This window comes from Hippoglossus stenolepis, chromosome 6, assembly GCF_022539355.2.
Source record: "Hippoglossus stenolepis isolate QCI-W04-F060 chromosome 6, HSTE1.2, whole genome shotgun sequence".
NCBI classification, from domain to species: Eukaryota; Metazoa; Chordata; class Actinopteri; order Pleuronectiformes; family Pleuronectidae; genus Hippoglossus; species Hippoglossus stenolepis.
Window position 1 is genome coordinate 12,365,521 of NC_061488.1, and position 19,341 is coordinate 12,384,861.

A 19,341-nucleotide genomic window follows, 5' to 3' on the forward strand; every position below is an offset into this window, starting at 1 on the left:
ATACTGAAGTAAAATAAAAGTACAAAAATGAACGTACAGTACTTGATTTGTTGTACTTTGCTACTTTCCTCCACTGCGACTATCCCAAACATGTTGATTTATCACAAAGTAAAACAACGTTTTTTCTTTTTTCACATTCCCTATTTATGGTGGCCACAGGGTCTCTCTCCACCTTTTGTTCCCTCTGTGAAAGCTTTTTTTTCAGGGGAGTGTTTCCTTATGTAAAACAAGGGTCTACGAAGAAAGAATGTTTATGTGCTGTACAGAAATTAAAGATCCTTTGCCATTTGTGATATTGGGCTACAATCACAAACTTAAGGCCGATATCTGAGGTTCATTTTAGAGTTGAGAGTCTGCTGAGGGACGTGCAGCTCAACCATTGTGATGAATAATCATACATTTGGTGATTTACTGTAAGGTGGCTGCAGTTTCTTGCGTGGGGACTGCTTGGTAACAAAGGATCTGTCATTTACGAGCCATCCCAGCTTTCTTTAACTCATCGACATCTTTTTTCAGGATCCTCCCACATTTAACCGACTCCAATTATCTTTCTTCCCACTTCTGGGAAGCATTTGGAAACCCGGGCTGATGGGGATTTCCCTCTATCTCCCTCCATACAGTGACATCACGGTCTGACCTTACTGTAAGATATTTTTTGAGCTCAAGTTTCAGATGATACTGGAATATATACAGTTTTGAAAAGAAACGGTGTGCAGCTATTAATTCAACCGAATGGCCAAGAGACACAAACTGTTTTGACATGCATTCATAACAGGACTGTAGGCGACTGTGAAATGTTGCAATACTACGCTATGTTTTCACAATTCAGCCACTAAGATTTCAAAATTACCCAGACTGGAGAGGAAACAGTACACTGCGCTGGACGAGCTTGTACTTCAGGTCATCAGTTACTCAGCTGTAACTGTCATCATGCCACCTCATGTTAGAGCCCAGACACGTCGATACCTTTTTGTGTCTTAAAAACCAAATCACAGCAATGATGATGGGGATGACTGGCAGAGCTGGTGATGAATAAAAGTTGAATGATGATGAATGAACGTCGATGATGATTGAACATAAAAAAGTCGAAGTTTAACTTTGCTGAATGTGCACATGCTTGAAAACTTCATGCACACCTTCATAAACCTTCACAAATACATGAAATATGAAGCATAAACCGACTTTTTTCCTGATGAAACTGTGTAATAATTCCTCGTATTGATCCTCTGTTAAAGCTCAGCTATATGTTCTATTCGTGTCCGTTACTCTCACAGATTAAAAGGTTGAAGGTAATGAATACAACTAATAAATAACGAAGCAATAGATATTAAATATGTTATTAATTTCAACTTTTTAATCTTTGAGAGTAAGAGACAGACAGAAAGAAGTGTCGTGCGAGAGCAGGGGCTGCTCCCCTCTCTCCGCAGCTAATGCAGCAACCACAGCAGTTAGCAGTTCCCTTCCTCAGAACCAAGTGGTGCTTTTATCAGCGTTAAGCAGAGCTTCCGTCAGCCAACATCCTCCTTCCTTCTCTGTGTCTGTATCACTAACCAGTCTGGATCTTCATTGTTAAGCACACACTGTCATAATTGCGTGTAAATAATCACCCATGCATGCACACACAACCTTTCACTGTTAACAATAAGAAAATAAGAATCTGCTTAATTTTCTCATTTGTTTTGAATATCTTCCAACACCAGTTGTCATGTGAATGTAAGAAAATGAATGAAAAAAAAAAAAATGTTATTTAAAGAAAATAATCACACTGTTGTTGCAAAATATCTTTATCTTCACATCTTGAGATAAGCGTTATTGAGACACTTAGAAGAATGATGCGGCACATTCAGGTTCCTCATTTGCTCTGTTTCAGGTGGCAATAACGTGTGACCATCATGGTTTTAGAAGGAACAGCGATGGAAACATTTCTGAATCACATGGTGAGGTGATTCAAGTTAAATCTATCTACAGCTCATGTGAAACAAAAGTTTTAATTTGCATCATCCATATTATCTACAAACATGTGATACAGGATATGAGTATTCCTGAACTCGTTCCACTGTGTTTATGCATATAATCATTTTTATATTCCTGTTATTTGATATGTTGATTTTATTGAATAAAAACATTTTAACATTCAAGTTTACAAGTATTTTATCATTAATATGAGAATACAAAATAATACTCCAGCTGCACTCTCTATTTTTTCTTTCCTTTCCCAGAAACCAACTCCAAAATATCCCCTCTTTTGAGACCACAACCCAACACACACTCATTTTGTTTAGTAGTGAGGTGGTTTTTCCGCTCAAGTCTGATATAGCTTTCGGGATGTTAAGACAAAAAAACAAAGATGCCACATTCTCCCATCTTTAATGAACAAATGAGATGTCATGGAGACAGCAGGATGCATAAATGAGGTGGGTAACAAAAAAAACATATTTCGCCATTAATTTCAGATGAGATTAAAATGTAATGGTCATTAGGAACATTTAAACCGATGTGAGTCAACAGGGGCAGTGCCCTGCCATAAAGTCTGGTCTATTTTTGAAGAGGAGTTGTTCGTGGTGCTGAGGTGCATGACAAGGAAAGACTGACAGCCCGGAGAGGTCCAGGCAAGCTGCAGAGAAGACATGTCAAAGACTAATTGAGGCAAACAAACACAAACAGGGAACGTGGGCGTTGACCTGGGAACTGTGTCCAGATTGGAAACCGCTGTGGTCACGGTAATAACAGGGTGCTCTTTGGCACGCTGTGGCAGTGGTTGAGTCAGGGGCTGGGTGCTAGGAACTTGGGTTGGGAAGTCCCTTCTTTGATTCCTGGTAGACGTTCACCTTTCTTGACTCTGTCAGCCACCTACTTTTCCAACTTAGAACAATGGCAGAGAAAACATTTTGCTTTAAGTCTCAGTGGGATGTGATATTGGATTGTGTCCGACAAATCCCTCCATGTTCTCATGGCCTCTGAACACAGTCTTTTACTGAATGTCTGGTTTTTCCTGGATTTATATACATGTATTTATTTCACAGTAAAAAAAAAAAAGTCAGCATTCAAAGCTAACATTTACTCTACATCAAAAACATCAAACTAACTTTAGACCTACTCACATTCCTTATTTTTAGCAAATAAAAAAACTTAATTTTTGTCACAACTGTAAGTGTCAGAATTAGCTTTATCTTTTTCAGTGAGTCACATCGATGAAAAATGTTTTGCACACTGTCAAAAAATATAAATGCACTTCAATGAGTCGATATATATTTTGCATTTATTTATTCTAAATTTTGTGTCGCGTAAACTTGCATGCAATGTGCTGGCAATTTGTTTCAATTTCCCAAAATGTTGTTAACAACGTTGATTTGCTCAATGCATTTCACTTGATTTGCAATTCAAACAAAGTATTAATGCAGGTCTAAACAAGTCTGAACTGTTTATTTGCCTTCGGTAATTCAAGGAAAGTAATTGTGACATCTGTTTCAAGTTTGGCACTTTCAAGAAAAATATATTCTATTCATTTTGAATCTGCCTCACACATTAGCAAACGTTTTATATACGCAAATTTGTACTTTTCCAAAAATAGACCAAACAAAGCCTTTGCAGGAATTCAGTTGCAACATGTGTTGTTCCACAGCAGCTGAACAAACACACAAATGTTTTAACATACACTCAGGGATTTCTGTTCTCATCAACAAAAGCTTTTAAAAATAAAAACCACTATGTTGTACTCGATGTGCACGGTGAGGAGTGTTTTACTGAGGGAAAGAGTCTTGACTATTTCATGTAATGCAGAAAAGTTCATTGACTCTGTGGGACAGACTGTCAGTGTTATCTCTCACACGTTGCTCAATGAAACAATAACTATGCAACATCTCCACAATACAAACTGTAACTGTGTGAAGGCTGTTGCACAATAAGACGGGCCTACAAAACACATGGGCTTTTGTGAGTTGACTGTGCACAGTGTTTCACATCAGGGCAATGAGGGGATTTTTTTTTTTGTGAGGGATTTTAATGGTCACTTGCTATGTAAGACACGCTCCCCTCCATTCTCCCCCTGCTCCTCTCTCTCCCTTGGTGGTTGCTCTGCCAGATAGAGGAACAATGTGGTCTTTCTTACCTGTCGGAGGGTGTACATTCCATCCCGACTAAACCAAGTCTCAATCCAGCCTCCAACCCGCCCCTGCTTGAACAGGGCCCTCACTGCGACGCCGGCTCTGACTCCAGGTGCTCCACATCACACTCCACATACCTTTTTGTTTTTTGGGAGGATTCGAAAAGGACACAGTTCTGGTACGGTTCGGCCCGGACAGAAGCAAACCTCCAGCACACTCACTTTCACATCTTTAATCTCACTGTTTTGTATTGTCGTTTCATAATTAGGATCAAAATTGCTTGTCTTTATTCTTTTCTGTAATTTGTAAACATCTACCTACTTCACTGTGGACTGACAGAGTGACTGCCATGGTGTTTGCCAAACTGTTGGTTTGTGGTTTGTCATGTGGGGAAAAGGGAAATTTGGAGGTTGGGGTGCAAGTGTGCTATTAAGGATACATGAGTGCAAAAAAACCGTAGTGTGGGTGCTTTACAGGAAGACTGTGTGTGTCTGCACAGAGCCATCCCATTTATGCCGGTGACTGTAAGAGTGGCAGAGCAGACAGAGACGGACAGTTGAATGAGAGACAGAGCCGGAGACCTCGTGTGTTTTCATTTCTTCTGATCTTTAAAAAGTAATCAGCAAAACAACACGTGTTAAAAACAACTTATCTCCTTTTGCTCTCACTCCACAGAGGATTGTGCTTTATGCCGTGACGTTTTTTTTCTTTCTCTATTCATCACCTGTTGAAGACGCAGAGAATGCCGCTCAGGTATGTTCACTCACATCGGTTACTGCTACTCATTTGTCAGATCTTCTCTCTTTCTGTTGCACGACCACAGAGCGCTGAGTCTTTAAAGCTTTACCCCTTAAATCAAATCTTTCTTCCATAATGTGCATCTAACACTTACTTCTCAGACACTGACATTTCACATAATCGTGTAATAAAGAGAACCTATTGAAAAGCATATATTTGTATTATAATGTTGCTCAAACTTCCATTAGTTTGAGATCAAATTTATTTTCCAGCAAATACATTTTCACAAATTATTACTTCGATGACATAACTTTTATTTCTGCCGACATAGTTTTACTGACTGTTTTTACAACTTCTTTATTCAACCAAGTGATGCCAGTGAGACCTTAGAGTTACAGTGAATTATGATTCCGTACGGTAAAGGAAACAACCTTAAAAAAAAAATCTTACCACCAACACGGCACCAGTTACAGCAGGATGTATTAGTTATAACTGAATGTTTCAGAGCCTTTAAACAGTGCAAAACAATTCACGTGGCAGGTGATAGCAGAAAACCTTCCACTGTGAGTAATGACCAGGATTATGGTAAATTCATTTTGCAATGAGGGGAAAGTTGTAGTTAGAGAAGTAAGTCTAAAGAAAGAGACGGAGACATATCTGGCAATGGATGGCATTTGAAAATTATGAGAAAATGTATCAGATGGATGTTTTCTTCTTTGTTTTCTACATTTGACAGTTGATTTGACAGTTGAATTGAGTTGCTGAACATTAAAGTCTCTTCAGGGGCTAAACTGTAATATACAACACCTCAGTGTGACACAGCCTGTTCTTGGTACTTCACTGTGATAACTTTTTTGTCGTTTAAATTGAAATAATTGTAATTTCAAAGACACAGACACTGCAGGCTGTGACAGGACATTTGTTCAAAAAGTACTAATTGAATCAACACATAATGAGGAATATATGCAGATTATTAAAGTGACCTGTACACTGTAATGACTGAGAATAAATATGTTATGGCCCCGATAACATGACTTTTGAGTTAACAGCAAAGTGTACATGGATTCCTCATATTTATTTATTTATTACTTTATTCAATGCAGATAATCATTGTTACACTAGGGGAAGCAATGCAACAGATATCTGGGTATATGGGTATACTTATATATAGAGAGAGATAGATAATTTGCCTTTGTATTATTTGTTAAACTGTGGAATTCAGGCTAAAATTATTGGAAAAGTAAGTTAATAACAACAAATTAGAAAAAAAAGAGATTATTTTAATTTGTATATGCTTGTGTCCATATACATGTTTGTAAATGCACTGATATATAACGATATATAATGTATATGTAAAGTATGTACTGTACACGTACTTGTCACAGTAGATTAAAAAGTAATTCAGTGTTCACATCTGTTTTTAAGTCACGGTTCACTTATTATAATGAACTTCTGATTATTCTCATAAGGCTAAAACGTCTTAAACACTAACTGGAGATGCTAAAAGTAGAAGACTGTATAGTTTAGCGAAAAAAAATGCCTTGATGATCTGTGCAGACATGTTAGCCGTACACTAGCCGTATTTTCTATAGTAGCCATCAGGCCCCAGTCTGTCTTTAAGAACACGCTGTTTTCCCGCAGATTGTCTTATCAGGGGTTGGCATAGCTGGACCCCGGGACAGCTGATGGGAGGAGTCAACTAGACTAAACTGAACCCTTCATGTGTTCCAAAAGAACTCACACACCACCCAAACAGTCGTTTATATCACACCGGCAGCTCTACAGACATGTAATGTACTGAATGTATTAGAAATGTGTGTGAGAAGGAAGGCTTGGCATTAACAGTTCACACTTAGTTCACATTTATACGTCTTCTTTCTTGCATGTCAGTGTAGAGGCTGGGTAGGCCTTAATAACCGGCTGTGTGGTGTCTCCACCAGGTTGTGTATTTGCAGCAAGAGCCTGTCCTGAATGTGTTCGACAGCCAACTATGTTCTCCCACTGAGGAGAACCTGTGAGGTAGGTCTTTGCAAGAAGTGGGAAACCGCAATGCACAATCGCGCCTCACTGAAGACTTCGGAGTGAGATTTTTAATGGAAATTATTTTCTTGTCTATAACAAGACCCAAGCTGCTCCAGGGAGGGCGTGTGGAGTGCCCACGCCGACAAATTTCTCTGGAGCCAGGCCTCATGGACCTCAGGACACAGAGATGGATGCAGCTTGGCAGGAACTGATGGCCATCTCAGAGCTGCAGGTAACTGGGAAGAACTGACACACTTTGAAAGTATCACTGTGAACAAAATAGGATTATTTTATTGCAGAATGATGAGTAAGATGTCAGAGTCTATAACACTTTATTGATGACCGGGTGGAAATTGGGTTTCAATACAATCGCTCCAGCCCAGGATAGAAATATATATACTGACCAAAAAAGAGAAATAGAAATGTAAAATATAGGTAAGACTATAACATAGAAAGTTGGTAAAAAATATCTGCATTATATTAAAATATACTGTAGAAAAGATAGTTTTAAGGGGTCACTGTTAAATTACAGAAAGCTAAGAAAACATAAAAAACAAAAGCCAGAAAAAATTGAAAAACGTTGCAGTTGCATGAGCACATTCATGCAAACTTCTCACAATTGTGGTTAAAAGTTTACACTCGCATATCATGGACATGAATGTCATGGCAACTGTGTGCATTAAAGACTTCTTCTGCATGAAAGAATTAATAAAATGTAATTGTTTATTTTGGGTATTAATGAATGAGTCAATATGAAGACAATATTTTATCAGTAAATTTAATGAAGTGAGTGAAAAAGGTAAATTTAAGGGTCATGTTGAATAAAATACAACAGCCTTGGTTTATAAATAAAAACACTGAATACATACATATCAATTCTCATGTGATGCTTTGTGTTGAAAAACTATTACACACTCTGGGGATACGGGCAACAATGGCCTATTTGAGTAATGGCAGGATGGAGAGATTGTGAGAGGGGAGCAAGTGCTGCATGATGCTGGCGGCCCCCTGCACCGCACAATAGCCATCTGTTTCCAGGTGAAACTTGATCACATCTATGAAAGCCCCTCATAGGCCTGGGGTGGCATGCTGAAGTGGGGGCAAACTGTACTCTATGGCAAATTAGATTGTGTTAAATTCTTTGTTTCAATAATAAATAATAAGTGTTCAATCATTCTGGTGTTCTTCAGTTGAAGTGACATTTATGTATGCCCATCAATCATACTTAGCTGCGGTCCTTGTGTGTCTGTTGCAGGAGTTCGAAGTCCCTGCTGAAGGCCCCTATGAAATAACCCAGTACCAATCCATGGAGCCCATGGTCCCTATGGGAGTGTACGGGATGGCCCCATCTCACTCAGAGCGTCCTCCCACCTGTGAGCTCAGCTCCGCTGACACTTACAATAGATGTTACTCTGAAGACGTGGCTGCGGGCCATCATCAAGGAGGCAACACAGGGGCAGTGTACGGACAACCTGCCTATCAGCTCAATCAAAGAATGCACCCCATCTCCTCTCAAGCACTGCCCTCGCTCATGGCTCTTAGGGAACAGATGAACGGGTCAGGTGATGGCCAAGGGCACAGGAGAGCCAACGCTTGTTTCTCTCAGGGTCCGAGTCGGCACATGCAGTGGACTACACACGGACAGAGTTCACACATTATTCCAACTGATGATCTAGAGTCAGACTCGGGTCTGTCTCTGGGTTCCAGTCCACCTCTGGCCTCCCCTGATAATCCTGTCAGTGCTGTTCCAGGTTACCAGAGTGGAGACACAGGCATTACATACAGAGATGGTGAACCTGAGAATGCCAGAAGAGCCCAACTCCATTACTCAGTCAACTACCAGGGACAGTCATATTTACACTCAAGTGCACATCAGTCAAATTTCTCACCCCAGAACACTTCATCTCACACACAACCTGAGACAGCGACTCTGCGACCGTTAAAGCATCAGAGCCAGGCTGCTGCTCTGAATGACATGTACACTGAGTCTGGAGTATCCAGCAGAGGGAGCTCACAATTTCACATGTACACAAAACCACAAGGAAGCAGCTCCACTTCTGCACCACTCAGCAGAGATGAGAGGCGGGCAATGTCTCTGAAGATCCCCTTCCCCATGGAAAAGATCATCAATCTCCCTGTAGACGACTTCAATGAGCTCCTGACACAGTTCACTTTGACAGATAACCAAATGGCACTGGTCAGGGACATCAGGAGGCGGGGGAAGAACAAGGTGGCGGCACAGAATTGCAGGAAGAGGAAGCTTGAGAGCATAATTCACCTTGAACAAGAGCTGAACGAGCTGCAGGCCCAGAAGGAGCACCTGGCACAGGAGAGACTGGAGTTCCAGCACAGCCTGACCTTCATTAAATGCCGCCTCACAGACCTCTATTCAGAAGTATTCACTCACTTGCGAGACGAAGACGGACAACCATACTCAATAGATGAATATTCCCTGCAACAGACACCTGATGGTAAAATTTACCTGGTACCTCACACAACTGTGCCAAAGAGAGGGCAGCGCTGAGGAACTGGTTCTAGAGTTTCATTACTTTTGCATGGATGTGCCAACTGAAACCACTTCATCTGACTGGAAGTTGAATTTAATTCATGCAGTTACAGTTGTCTAAACCCTTAAATGTATTACTTGCCATAGATGCATCACAGGAAACTTCATATTAAAATGGACTGAAACCAGAGACCTTTTCTTTAAAAATAATTTATTTTAAAAAATGTTTTAAAAAAGACACTGCACAGCAGTTAAAAAATAGCCTTAAAAAATCTTCAGCACCAGCAGGATTGTTCAAGAACCTGGAGGGAAAAAAATAAATAAACACAAATCAGGTTTTATTGTAGCAAAAGGAGAAACTGAAAGTGTTGTGCAGTTTGTTTTTGTACCTTATTGAGCCAAAGTCATTGAAAAAGAAATCAGGACTTGGGGACCATGTGTGGGGGTTTACCTAGAAAGCGGAAACACCAAATAAGTAAAATGCATTCTTTCAAAAAAATGTTTATTTTATTGTTAGCATGCAATTTGTTGTAGGACCTCAGTGCAAAATTAAAGAGGCCAATGTTACCATTCAGGGGTGTATGTCATAATAAAAGTTTGCACAAATGTTACGTAGTTACTGGGCTACACAACTTACTACCAGCTACATGATACAAACATATTACTATCAGTAGTTGAGAAGTCTGGTCTTACCTACAGACAGCATTTAAGCCTTTTGGTAGCTGCTGCCTGCTAGCTGTTCTCACTCTCCCCTGCTTCAATGATCCTGGCGATGGCTTTGCTACTTCTCTCCCTCAGCTGGCTTCCATGGCTAGCCTCAAAGACTTTGCATGTAAGCTAGCAGCCTCCAGGTGATCTTTGCAGAACTCAGTCTGTACCATGTGATGAGCTCTTTATGAAGATTGCGGCTTCTCATTCCTCAACCCGTGACACATTTGTAGGTATGTATTGACTATTGATTCATGGTGAATTGTGCAGTTCTTGAAGATCTCACAGAAATGACTCAGTATGGAAATATGTGACCCCCCCTGTCCCTCCACTCCACACTGAAGTGAACCCTCCCTTTCCCAATGCACTGAAGAGGCTAACAAGACTGTTTTGTAAAAAACAACTGAAAGTTGGTTTATTTCAGCTTGACTTGATGCAGTTACAAATAAAACCAGACGCAAAGAAAAATCTACATAAAACCTCATTGGAATGCTTTCTTTCCAGACACATCTTGATGAACAGAAAAAACAAATCTTTAAATGAAGACCCTCCATGATACATCTACTGTACATCTCTTGCAGCAGCTGTAACCTGCCACAAATGTTTGGCTGAGCAGATTTAGGAGGTAAACCTGCAGCTGCCCTGTCACTTCGCTTGCTCTCCTCTCCTTGCTCTCCTCTCCTAAGTACTCAGTCCTGTTGAACAATATGGAACAACATTGTTAACCGTGTACTGACTTTGTATGACCTGAGATCCAGAGTGATTTTTTTAATAGTTATCTGCACTTAACCATTCCCTGCGACTACAAACTCTGGTTTTATCATACAAATATACTGTGCAGGAATGCCTTTCAAGTTCTTACCAGTTCACTTTAAAATCGCCCCGGACGGCCGTATCCACTGTTGGAGCCACCTCCGTAGCCACCTGAAGTCAAGACAACATATGGTTTAAACGCGCAAATGCGTGACAGCATCAGGGAACACAGTTTCCATCTCAAATCTTACCGAAGTTCCTACCACTGCTGCCGCCACCGCCACCACCACCAAAGTTGTTCTTCATTGGGCCGAAGTTGGACGCCTGGGGGTCGTAGTGGCCCATGTTGTTGTAGTTGCCGCCGCCGCCACCACCGCCGCCTCCTCCTCCACCACCACCACAGTTTCCATAGCCATTGCTCTCATATCCGTTTCCTCCATAGCCTCCACCGCCACCACCTCCGCCCTGGTTGTAGCCTTGATTGTATCCACGGTTGCCGCCATTGTTATATCCACCAGGACCGCTAGGGCCACCTCCATAGCCTGCATCATAAATAACCTTTGAGTACACTGTAAAACTTCAGTTGCAAAAATACTGATAGCTGAGAAAAAAATGTCTGCTTACCACCGTCGCCTCCATTGCAATTGTAAGGACCATCTCCGTATCTACCCCCGCCCCTACCACCTAAAATCAAACCATATAAAGTTATGTTTCAGACCACCCGGAACAACTCAAATTACAGGGATATTTCACTGTCAATGAAAGCTTACCCTGTTGGAAGCCCCTGTCATAATCGTATGGCCTTCCACCACTGCTGCGACCTTGACAAAGAAAAAGACCCCATTACTCGGCAGCATTCACTGTGACAATTTGTTTATTAAAATCAGGGTATGTTGAAGAAAGGCCTTCATACCCCTCATACCCATGCCTGCTGTCTGCATCTCTTGCTTTGTAAGGGCCTTCCTGACTTCGCAGTTGTGGCTGTTCACCGTGTGATACTTCTGGACTGTGGGACAAGAGCATTTATTTAATAACCAATAAAAACAATTACTTAAATTTGACACAACATGCGACAACAAACATTTCTACTCACTGACAATCCTGTCGACTGAATCGTGGTCATCAAACGTGACAAAGGCAAAGCCCCTCTTTTTTCCCGTAGCACGATCAGTCATGATGTCAATGACCTCGATCTTGCCAAACTGCTGGAAGTAGTCACGCAGGTGACACTCCTCCGTATCTTCCTTGATGCCTCCAACAAAGATTTTCTTTACCGTTACATGAGCACCTGGTCGGTTTGAATCCTGTGATAAAAAACATTTGATGCTTGATTGCGCCCTTCTACCTTTACATGCAAGACATATTCACTTGTTCATTGTGCAGAGAAGCATACCTCTCTAGAAACAGCTCGTTTCGGCTCCACCACACGCCCATCAACCTTATGGGGGCGATCATTCATGGCGTCATCAACTTCTTGCACCGATGAGTATGTGACAAATCCAAAGCCCCTGGACCGCTTGGTGTTGGGGTCCCTCATGACCTGATGAAGAAGTTAAACTTGAGTATAGTCTTACACACAACTAGATGAAGGGGTGCATATACAGCAGCCATATGATGTATGTTAATTAGGTTATGAGCTTCAAAATGATGAACGCAAATAAGTGATCATTCATTAATCATTTGTTCAACTGTAATTGTTACTTAGTCCACACAAAACCTATAAACGATGTTACAGCACACACTTTCGAGCCAATGTTTAATCACATCTTTCAAATATAAAACTATGAGTGACAGGTGGGATTCCTCTTCACCCGAGCATAACCAAGATCAGCTCAACTACACTAAATACAACATCTAAAACCCTGTTGGCATCTTACTTTTCAAAGAAAAGAAAAACAATGTATGGTGGAGGATTTATTTAACTGTGGAACTAGAATTGACTGATATGTTAGAAATTGAATACGATTATAATATAGAAGGCAACGATTATATACAACCAAATAGCACATTTTCCGTCAACCAGGAACATTTCCTCAATGGCATAACGAGTAAATGACAAGCAGGTGCTTCCTGCCTGTATATAAAAGCGGCTGGACTTATAAACCTTGATCACAAAAGGATGAAGCTCTGAATGAACCCCCACTTACCACACAGTCTGTGAGGCTCCCCCATTTCTCGAAATGAGCTCGCAGACTCTCGTCTGTGGTCTCGAAGCTCAAACCTCCGATAAACAGCTTGCGGAGCTGCTCCGGCTCACGTGGGACCTGGCCAATGGACAAAGGACATTACCATCAGGCTACATTCAACAATACACACAGCGAGCGTTGTGCTTCCTCTGTAGTCACCGGGTTCACATCGCGGAATTTGAGGATTAATAGCGTTATAATTTATTAATCCAACCCTGCGTCACTATCAAACATCAGGACAGGGTGGAGGAGGGAGACCGTCGCCGCCATTAACGTTAGCAGTCGGCTCGGGTGGTTTAGCCCCTTTCATTTCCTCTGCATGCGACCACTTACAGCAAACGCGACCCAACGAAGCGGCGGCTCCCTTTGTTTACAAACTGAGGCGGTACGCGTTTGGAGAACCTCAAATATCTGCACACGAGTAACAGCATGAACAATAGGCCACGAGGCCCAGCTGCTATAAAATGGCGGCGTTATACAGCGCTAGGAAACCGCAGCCGCTCTGATGAACACGCAGTCTGCACAGCGTGTTTTTAACATGTGCTTCTACTCGAGGACTTAGCAAGACGCGCACTGCAAAACAAAACACAGACAATATGATAGTACTCACATCTTTCATCGACATGTTGCGTTTTGATGCTGTGAGGCTCCCTGCGAACGACCCGATGGAGGAGATCTGCGTCAGGCGAGATCAGCGGCCACTTAGCAGTACAATAAGTAGCGATGGCTACACCCCTGGCGCGCTCTGATTGGCCCGTCGTTCCCGCTGTAGTCTGTCGCCGGCCGCCATTGATGTCTGATTGGACCGAGATCAATCAATCACCGCCAGCATCCAATAAGAGGGCGACGAGCGGACATTTCGCGACGATGGATGTTGTGTGTGAAAGATCCTCTCGCAGGTGTCGCCCGGTTGATAAACACACAACGATGTTATTACTACAATGAACGTGGGTATTTAAAAACAAAGTGTAAAAGCACATATCACCGATCGGGGATGATTCTGACTTATGGGAGGATTTCACGTGCAGTACATAAATTTCGCTCACAATAAAAATTGTTCTTCGTTTATATAATGCAGATATATTAATATTACTGTGTTGATGTCTGACTCTGAAAGAATTGAGTAATCGCCGCGCTAAAAGCGTAAAGTGTGTGTGTGTGTATATGGTCTATGTATGTCATCAGCTGACCGAGGGGCGGGTACGTTCATTGTGCGCCTTAAACGCGCGCTTTTTGCGTACAGGCAGGCGCACTACACCTCCTATGTGAAGCAGGCTAGATGCTAGGTTAGCCGCAGCGTTGGCCTCACAGACTACACGTCCGCTAAACGACACACGACATCGCTTGCGGATAACAGGCCGAACCCGGCGGTCTACACATCCACAGGGTGAGCGGTCTTTCACGCACGAGAGCAGTTCCGCGACACTGCGAGGGGTTTTGTGCATGTGTGCGTTTGTTTGATAGCGAAGTTAGCTCGAGGGAGTGCTAGCTTGCAGGCTAGCGCTAGCAAGGTTGCCTTTCAAAGGTAGCGGTTAGCTAGTCGCGTAGCTAACAACACACCGTACCTTTTGTGGATGCGTGTAGTCGATGCTTAGTTTTCTGGTAACTTTGTGTAAAGCTTAAGTTTTTAAGTTAGTTGATCGTCACAGACAATGGTTTGTCGGCCTAACGAATGAAGCATGTTTCCATTTATTCAGTGCATGTATCAGTTTGGATAAACTACAATGAAACGGTGCCTGTGGTTGAAATAGGATGTAGCTTAGCAAAGCAGCGCTGGCTTACGTTAAAACTAACCGACCTGTAACTACAAGTGTCTACTTTTTATTGAATCTTATTTGCGTTGTTTGTCCGGAATAAATCCGCCGGGTTTCCGCCTACATGCTCTTTATCGTCATCTCTTCTCGCACAGGGTAATTACCTTTGGCCTGCAACAGCCTAGTATTCAACAACAACAAACCTCGCAATGGGCAAAAAGTCTCGCGAAGACAACTCCTCGTCCTCTGATGAGGAAGAATATGTTGTGGAGAAGGTGCTGGACAGGAGGGTGGTGAAGGGCAGAGTTGAGTTCTTCTTGAAGTGGAAAGGATACTCAGAGTAAGTGTTACGTTAACACAATGCTAACAGCATCTGAATATGAACTTATCCCCTATGGCTGTGAGGAATTGTAACAAAAAGTTACACTATTTTCTGCCATTTTATCTTTTAATAAGAGATAGTAATCAGAAGATTAGCTAATATTATGCATTACCTAACTGTTAATTGTAGCAGAAACTGATAAAATACTGTTTACTGTAATGCTGCTGTATAAGCCAGGAAAAGAACAGGATACAGAAGCTACAAGATACATTTCAATGTTGAATGAATATCGCAATTGATGTCAAGTTTGATAATAATTCCGATAATGATAGGTTATCTATCTCTGCTCAGTGCCGTTGATTAAGATGTCTCACTGTACTGGCACTGACTTGCTGCACTGTAATCTTCCTCAGGAAGCACAACACGTGGGAGCCAGAGAAGAATCTGGATTGCCCAGAGCTTATTTCAGAATTCATGAAGACCTACAAGAAAAGCAGCACCAGCAGCAGCGGTAGCAGCGGTGCAAGCTCCACACCAAGCAGCGGGGCCAGCAAATCAACCGCGGGCCCCTTGGGAAGGACCAAAGACTCCAGCAGCTCGAAGAAGAGGAGCTCAGATGATGACGAGGAAGGTGGAAGTAAAGCCAAAAAGAAAAAGGAGGTGAGGAATACCTTGTATTGGTGTTATGTTTTGAATCTAAAATGGATGTAGATGCGGTAAATAACTGACAACTTGAGATGAATATATTGGAAAAGTTTTTCTGATTCCAACTAAATTTACAGTTTACAGGACATTGTTTAGTAAATGAAGGTTATTTGCATGTGTGAGATTAACACAAGGTCAAGGCTTTGTGCTGCACAGTGGGGACTCCGAAGCAGTTTCCACTATTGAGAGAAACTATAGTTTAGCTCTTGATTTAAAAGGTTATTGTGTGAATGTTAATTAACAGTTGATGGGTAGTCTCATCTTTGAAAAGAGAAAAGGTTTGAATCTAATCGATATCAACAGCTTTCATTAATTTTCTAAGACTGTTCCCAGTTATTTTGACATATCTAACCAATTTTGTTCTGAAATAAGAGATTAACAGATTTGTTCCTTTGAAAGATAATTATTAACTTAATTTTCAAGAAGTTGGAAATTTCTGTAAGAATTATGAGTGCATTTATTTGCTACTACATGCGAACCTAATAAGTCTACAGTGTTAAATTATAGGTGTGTGTGTGTGTGTGTGTGTGTGTGTGTGTGTGTGTGTGTGTGTGTGTGTGTGTGTGTGTGTGTGTGTGTGTGTGTGTGTGTGTGTGTGTGTGTGTGTGTGTGTGTGTGTGTGTGTGTGTGTGTGTGTGTGTGTGTGAACTAAATAAATGTTTTTCTTGTCTTATAGGAAGACATTTTAGTTGCTCGTGGCTTTGAAAGAGGACTTGAGCCTGAGAAGATCATTGGAGCAACTGACTCCTGTGGGGACCTAATGTTTCTTATGAAGTGGTAGGTGTTGTTGATAAATTCCTCTCGAAATTCAAAGCAATTGCAAGTTTTGGATAATGTTATGTGAATTTTTAATGTAAATAAATATGTCAGATACCAAAAACAATATCTGGAACCAGCTTAATGGTTATGCAAAAAAATCCCCCGCATTTTGAGGTTTAGTGAAACTGGTTTGAAAACTCTTCTGGTTTCTGGGTGTACACCTCTGGTACCTGTAATGGCACCATTGTTTGAAACTGCAGATCTCAATGTGCCACATTGAGACTGGCAAATTGCTCATTAGCAGCACAAATGGCTTACTTGCCCATTAATTTACAAGCAGTAAGCAACACAACAAAACTCCTTAATTACGCATTAGCTAATTGTTCAATGGAAAACATTTTTTTAACTGTGCTAATTAAAATGTGCAGCTAAGGATGCAATCTTCTGTCTGAACCCGGCCAAGCCCAAGAGACAACTAACAGAGCCCAACCTGGACTTGATTATAATTCTGTTTTTTCTGTCGGAACCTGACCCGAGCCGGACATTTTCCTCGATTTACAGGCACGTGCAGTTTCAAGTAGATAGCCCAGCCAACGTGACCAAGGCCAACTCAAACCTAAATCATTCCAAAAATGTAGTTCAAACCCGGCCCAAAGGGTCGAGGTGCGTTTAGGTCGGGGTATTCACAATCTACACTGAACTACCAAAAACACTGACAGTTTCATTCAAGTCCAATTACAGGAACTTGACGACTTACCTGACTTGATGCAGGACTGTTCTTGAACATACCTTTGATACAAACTGTTTAATACATGCTGTTATTAGAAATGTTGCTCTTGATGTATGTTTAACTATTCTCTCCCTGCGTCAGCTAATACCGGTCCTGATCAAATTTTGCTGCTCTTCATCTCTTGCAGGAAAGACTCTGATGAGGCTGATCTTGTGCTCGCCAAGGAGGCCAATCATAAGTGCCCACAGATCGTCATAGCCTTCTATGAGGAGCGTCTCACCTGGCATGAAGACAGTGACAAGAAGGAGAAGGACGCTGTCAGTGCATGAGGGCATCACCTCAGGAGGAAATGGGACCTCCTCCACTGCAGGGACAAGCTTAATTCAGACATTTTTCACAACCAAACCTCCCACCCTTCCTCTTTACCATGTCCAACAACAGAGCACAAAGGGGCCCAGACTGCTGAGAAGAGTCCATCAGACAGGAGGAGAAGCTGACATGGATGGATGGATGGATCATGTGCTACTGGGGAGGGATTTTGCTGTTCTGTCTTTGTATTCTTAACCCTCTTTTTTTTTTTAATGTCTTTATGTTTTTAGTGCTTACAGGATACGATTTTAAGTCGGAAAGATATTTTGCATCCACTTGTGCAGGTGGTCATCTTTTAAAACTCAGAATATCGTCTTGGAAGCCAGGGTTGGGACAAGCTGCGCAAACTATGAGCTTGTCCTGAGGTGGGTACACAAACCCCATCCTAATGTAAGCAGCGCACCGGTTTTTCTTTTGAAGAACCCAATGGTAATGAGAACATAGAATTTGATATTGAGGAAGCAACCACAGCAGCATTTTCCTCACTGCATAATCACTTCCTTTTTTAGAACTTTTTATCTCGTGTAGATTTCTCAGTTTGTTCTGTCTGCTGGGAAATAAGCGATTCGGTTTGTAAACTTACTGAGGACGCCGGCCAATTCATATCTTTATAATGTAGTGATGATACTCCCCTCGTTAAACTTTTTTTTTTAAATGTAATTTTTTTTTTGTATCTCTTGTGATATCCAAGTTTTAACATATGAATGTTGTGTTGTTTTTTATTTTCTTTATGCTACCACCATTCAAAGAAAAGGACAATAAAACGATTTTACTGAGTTTTGTACTTTTTATTTTTGTTTTTATTTTTTTAACCCCTGCTTTTAACAGAAGTGTTATATTTGAACCAGACTCATTTTCACAGGTTAGACAATCTTCACTTTCTCTCAATTGAACTAAACCAGCGTTAACACCAGCCATTGAGCTCTGCCACCTTGTGGCTAAAAGATGAAGATGTTTTGGACTGAGACCAATCTATGCTGAAAACCCTGTAGTTAGTTACGCATTGATGGATGTATATTTGTAACAGTGTAAAACAGTTACATTGACTGAATATTGTTGTCATGATTTGAAGCATTAAAACCAGTCTGATGGGTTTTTTAATATCATGGATTCATCTGTGACAAGAAACTTGGTTATGTTTGGCTATAAGTATTCATATTTTTCTGGGACATTGTTGGCAAATTGAGCTTAATTCTTTTACACATCTGGATACTGATATATTTTAATTTAATTTTAAAATGTAGATTTGTTTTCCAACATGAACTCTGAGGACCAAGTTTTACTTTCTACAGGTGACATTTGATGTTTTTTTTTCCTCTTCCCCATTTATTTATAAAAAAAAACTATATTAGACATTGTGACTGGAGGTTGTGACCTTCTCCCGATGACACACAGAACTTAAATCACTTGAGCTAATGTTTCTATTGATATTTTCCTTTATTAAAAATGACTTTGTCCTTTTACACCCTCGGGTTTTTAAAGTAGACTATTTCTTATGTGAATTAAATGTTAAAAGTATGTGTACAGTAGTATTCTTTAATAAAAATGTTCAGTGTTAAAGTTAATGGCAGTTGGCTTTTATTTTATGATGCGACTGGAACTTGAGACCTAGACCACAGGGATGAGATATATTGTTTTGCATGAAACAAGAGTAATAAATAAACCGCACTAAACCTTAGCTTAACG

At 41.1% G+C, this 19,341-nt stretch overlaps 3 protein-coding genes across 10 annotated transcripts; 2 read left to right on the forward strand and 1 right to left on the reverse strand.

The window, feature by feature from the left end:
- Positions 1 to 3,980: 3,980 nt before the first annotated feature.
- Positions 3,981 to 9,559, forward strand: nfe2 (nuclear factor, erythroid 2). Of its 3 annotated transcripts, none has more exons than XM_035158747.2 (5): positions 3,981 to 4,281; positions 4,779 to 4,856; positions 6,782 to 6,860; positions 6,964 to 7,095; positions 8,119 to 9,559. In XM_035158747.2, the coding sequence occupies exons 3-5, from the start codon at positions 6,813 to 6,815 to the stop codon at positions 9,385 to 9,387; spliced, it is 1,449 nt and encodes a 482-aa protein (XP_035014638.2). In that variant the 5' UTR covers positions 3,981 to 4,281; positions 4,779 to 4,856; positions 6,782 to 6,812; the 3' UTR covers positions 9,388 to 9,559. The 3 variants fall into 3 exon arrangements, with proteins under 3 accessions (XP_035014638.2, XP_035014639.2, XP_047196221.1); XM_035158748.2 differs by lacking the exon at positions 3,981 to 4,281 and adding an exon at positions 4,588 to 4,687; XM_047340265.1 differs by lacking the exon at positions 3,981 to 4,281 and having other exon boundaries at positions 4,605 to 4,856.
- A 4-nt stretch (positions 9,560 to 9,563) lies between these two features.
- hnrnpa1b (heterogeneous nuclear ribonucleoprotein A1b) lies at positions 9,564 to 13,783 on the reverse strand. Of its 6 annotated transcripts, none has more exons than XR_004696992.2 (11): positions 13,627 to 13,783; positions 12,978 to 13,094; positions 12,224 to 12,370; positions 11,924 to 12,134; positions 11,753 to 11,836; positions 11,601 to 11,651; positions 11,455 to 11,514; positions 11,094 to 11,372; positions 10,940 to 11,001; positions 9,759 to 9,820; positions 9,564 to 9,671 (listed from the first exon to the last, which is right to left on the reverse strand). XR_004696992.2 is itself a non-coding variant. In XM_035158750.2 (10 exons), the coding sequence occupies exons 1-9, from the start codon at positions 13,639 to 13,641 to the stop codon at positions 10,949 to 10,951; spliced, it is 1,029 nt and encodes a 342-aa protein (XP_035014641.1). In that variant the 5' UTR covers positions 13,642 to 13,783; the 3' UTR covers positions 9,564 to 9,820; positions 10,940 to 10,948. The 6 variants fall into 6 exon arrangements, 4 of the variants coding, with proteins under 4 accessions (XP_035014641.1, XP_035014643.1, XP_035014644.1 ...); XR_004696991.2 differs by having other exon boundaries at positions 11,082 to 11,372; XM_035158750.2 differs by having other exon boundaries at positions 9,564 to 9,820; positions 11,082 to 11,372.
- A 462-nt stretch (positions 13,784 to 14,245) lies between these two features.
- cbx5 (chromobox homolog 5 (HP1 alpha homolog, Drosophila)) lies at positions 14,246 to 18,432 on the forward strand. The gene is made up of 5 exons (XM_035158754.2): positions 14,246 to 14,403; positions 14,926 to 15,110; positions 15,506 to 15,752; positions 16,474 to 16,574; positions 17,474 to 18,432. The coding sequence occupies exons 2-5, from the start codon at positions 14,980 to 14,982 to the stop codon at positions 17,613 to 17,615; spliced, it is 621 nt and encodes a 206-aa protein (XP_035014645.1). The 5' UTR covers positions 14,246 to 14,403; positions 14,926 to 14,979; the 3' UTR covers positions 17,616 to 18,432.
- The last annotated feature ends 909 nt before the right edge of the window (positions 18,433 to 19,341 follow it).

What these genes read in the sequence shown, in the direction of transcription:
- nfe2 (XM_035158747.2), top strand. Translation starts at nt 6,813, where the DNA reads ATGTGTTCGACAGCCAACTATGTTCTCCCACTGAGGAGAACCTGTGAG. An exon ending in CACTGAGGAGAACCTGTGAG is followed by an intron (nt 6,861 to 6,963) that starts GTAGGTCTTTGC and finishes GTCTATAACAAG; the next exon opens with ACCCAAGCTGCTCCAGGGAG. An exon ending in TGGCCATCTCAGAGCTGCAG is followed by an intron (nt 7,096 to 8,118) that starts GTAACTGGGAAG and finishes TGTCTGTTGCAG; the next exon opens with GAGTTCGAAGTCCCTGCTGA.
- cbx5 (XM_035158754.2), top strand. Translation starts at nt 14,980, where the DNA reads ATGGGCAAAAAGTCTCGCGAAGACAACTCCTCGTCCTCTGATGAGGAA. An exon ending in AAGCCAAAAAGAAAAAGGAG is followed by an intron (nt 15,753 to 16,473) that starts GTGAGGAATACC and finishes CTTGTCTTATAG; the next exon opens with GAAGACATTTTAGTTGCTCG. An exon ending in CTAATGTTTCTTATGAAGTG is followed by an intron (nt 16,575 to 17,473) that starts GTAGGTGTTGTT and finishes CATCTCTTGCAG; the next exon opens with GAAAGACTCTGATGAGGCTG.
- hnrnpa1b (XM_035158750.2), bottom strand. An exon ending in AACGAGCTGTTTCTAGAGAG is followed by an intron (nt 12,135 to 12,223) that starts GTATGCTTCTCT and finishes TTTTTATCACAG; the next exon opens with GATTCAAACCGACCAGGTGC. An exon ending in GATGCAGACAGCAGGCATGG is followed by an intron (nt 11,652 to 11,752) that starts GTATGAGGGGTA and finishes TTCTTTGTCAAG; the next exon opens with GTCGCAGCAGTGGTGGAAGG.